Source organism: Triticum aestivum, chromosome 1D (genome assembly GCF_018294505.1).
Source record: "Triticum aestivum cultivar Chinese Spring chromosome 1D, IWGSC CS RefSeq v2.1, whole genome shotgun sequence".
Taxonomy (NCBI): domain Eukaryota; kingdom Viridiplantae; phylum Streptophyta; class Magnoliopsida; order Poales; family Poaceae; genus Triticum; species Triticum aestivum.
This window is the reverse complement of record NC_057796.1, coordinates 406385277-406387120: the sequence shown is the minus strand read 5'-3', so window position 1 is coordinate 406387120 and position 1844 is coordinate 406385277. Positions and strand designations below refer to the sequence as shown.

General features: G+C 51.6%; 1 protein-coding gene across 1 annotated transcript; it reads left to right on the top strand.

The window, feature by feature from the left end:
- The first annotated feature begins 269 nt into the window (after positions 1-269).
- Positions 270-1554, top strand: LOC123182437 (leucine-rich repeat protein 1). Its single transcript, XM_044594999.1, has 5 exons — positions 270-583; positions 684-755; positions 845-988; positions 1090-1161; positions 1253-1554. Exons 1-5 carry the CDS (start codon positions 342-344, stop codon positions 1356-1358), a joined length of 636 nt encoding a protein of 211 aa, XP_044450934.1. The 5' UTR covers positions 270-341; the 3' UTR covers positions 1359-1554.
- Positions 1555-1844: the final 290 nt, after the last annotated feature.

The window sequence follows — 1844 nt, the reverse complement described above, 5'->3', positions numbered from 1 at the left end:
AGTTAAACCGGCAGTTCCGGAGGAAAAGGTGGCCAACTGCCATTGTCCAAAAACTCACCATTTCGTAGCATTTCAAAGGTGGCCAGCTGCCATTGTCCAAAACCCTACCTTATTGAGCAGCACATTGCATTTGATTTCCCATGCCACAGTGTTGACAAGGAGGTGGAGTAGGAGTTCACACGCGTACCATCACCCCGTCGCCCGCACCTTCCTTCCCCTATAAAACCCCCCATCAAACCACGGCATGACGATCATCCAAAGCACAGCTCGCAAGTTCACAAGTCACAACACCGGCCGTGCTCGTCCCACTCCCCTCAGATCACCTCCCCAACCCAGTCCCCATGGCGCCCAATGCGGCCGTTGCCCGAGTGCCCCTGGCGGTGACCGTCTTCATGGCGGTCACGACGAGCATGCTGCTGGCGCCCGCGGAGGCTGGCCTGTACAGCGACCGTGACGCGCTCTTGGCCCTGCGAGGCGGCCTACAGGACCCCGACGGCGCGCTGCGTTCCTGGATCCTGGAGGTGAACCCCTGCGAGTGGACCCAGGTCACCTGCGACCGCGTGGCCAACCGCGTCACCGAGATGTGAGTGAGGCCGCCACACCGGTCCTTCTTCCCTTCCATACTGCTTCCATCGTATATTTCAATATTTCTGGACGCCTCGTCCTCTTCATCCGATTTTCAGTACAATCGGCCATGCGAACCTGTCCGGACCTCTGTCGCCGGAGCTGGGCAAGCTGGACCAGCTAACCAAACTGTGAGCCTCTCCCTCTCTAACCCATCTGTTTCTGCCCGTTGATGGATCAAAATGTATTAACTCTTATATATGGCATCTAATGAACACAGGTGGATTTCGTACACCAATATCCAAGGAACAATCCCTGAAGAGCTGGGCAACTTGGAGAACCTGAACTCCATGCACCTGCACAACAACAGCCTCTCGGGGCAGATACCCGCATCGCTCGGGAAACTCAAGTCTCTGAAACAGCTGTGAGTCCACGATCTCCAGATTTGTTTTCTTTCCGTCATGTTTTTTTGTTTTCAAGTAAGTTTGGCTCTGAGGTCTGAACATTTGCATGATGAATTGATAGGCACCTTCAACAGAACCGCTTGACCGGCCCGATCCCAAGCGAGCTGGATGGGATGTCCGAACAGACGAGTGTGTAAGTTAGACGATTGTTCTCTTCTCTGTCGACGATCAATTAATCCAGTGATCTTCATGTCGATCGTTTTCCCGTCCTGTTTTGCTTGCAGTAATCTATCAAGCAACGATCTGTGCGGCCCGATTCCGACAGATGGTCCCTTCAAGAACATCAATTCCAGCCTCGCCGACAACCCACGGCTGGGCGGCAACTGCTAGACCGATGCATGGCGTTGGCGGCCCGCCGGAGTGAAGAATAAACTGGCAGTACTACTACTACTAGCATGCAGCCAGAGAATCGGGCGGCGCCGGTGTATTCGTGAGTGAGTTTAATTTAGCTGCGTGCCAGAGCAGGCAGGCTAATTTATGTATGTTGTGCACAAGCCGATATCGAATCTATTCACAGAGTTACGTTGCTTTGGGTGCTTGAGTTGACTGCATTCGTTCGTTTTTCGTTCCTGTCGCGACGCTGACATATATGATAACAGGGCAAATTTGACAAATGTTTTTAGTACTTTGCTCTAGAGTTAGACAAACAAACAAAAAAAACCTTCAAGTTAGAAATTTTAATTACATGACTCAACGGTGTGGATGCTACTTGGCAGTACCCACTACCTCTGGAGTTTTTTTTTTTCAGCGGGCACTACCTTTTGAGTTAGCAGACATTGTGCGATCAGGCTGTGATGAACATGTGTTTTCTAATGA

Excerpts from the sequence above, each read along its gene's own strand:
- LOC123182437 (XM_044594999.1), top strand. The coding sequence starts at position 342 with ATGGCGCCCAATGCGGCCGTTGCCCGAGTGCCCCTGGCGGTGACCGTC. Across the intron at positions 584-683 it reads GCCAACCGCGTCACCGAGAT|TACAATCGGCCATGCGAACC; the intron begins GTGAGTGAGGCC and ends TCCGATTTTCAG. Across the intron at positions 1,162-1,252 it reads ATGTCCGAACAGACGAGTGT|TAATCTATCAAGCAACGATC; the intron begins GTAAGTTAGACG and ends TTTTGCTTGCAG.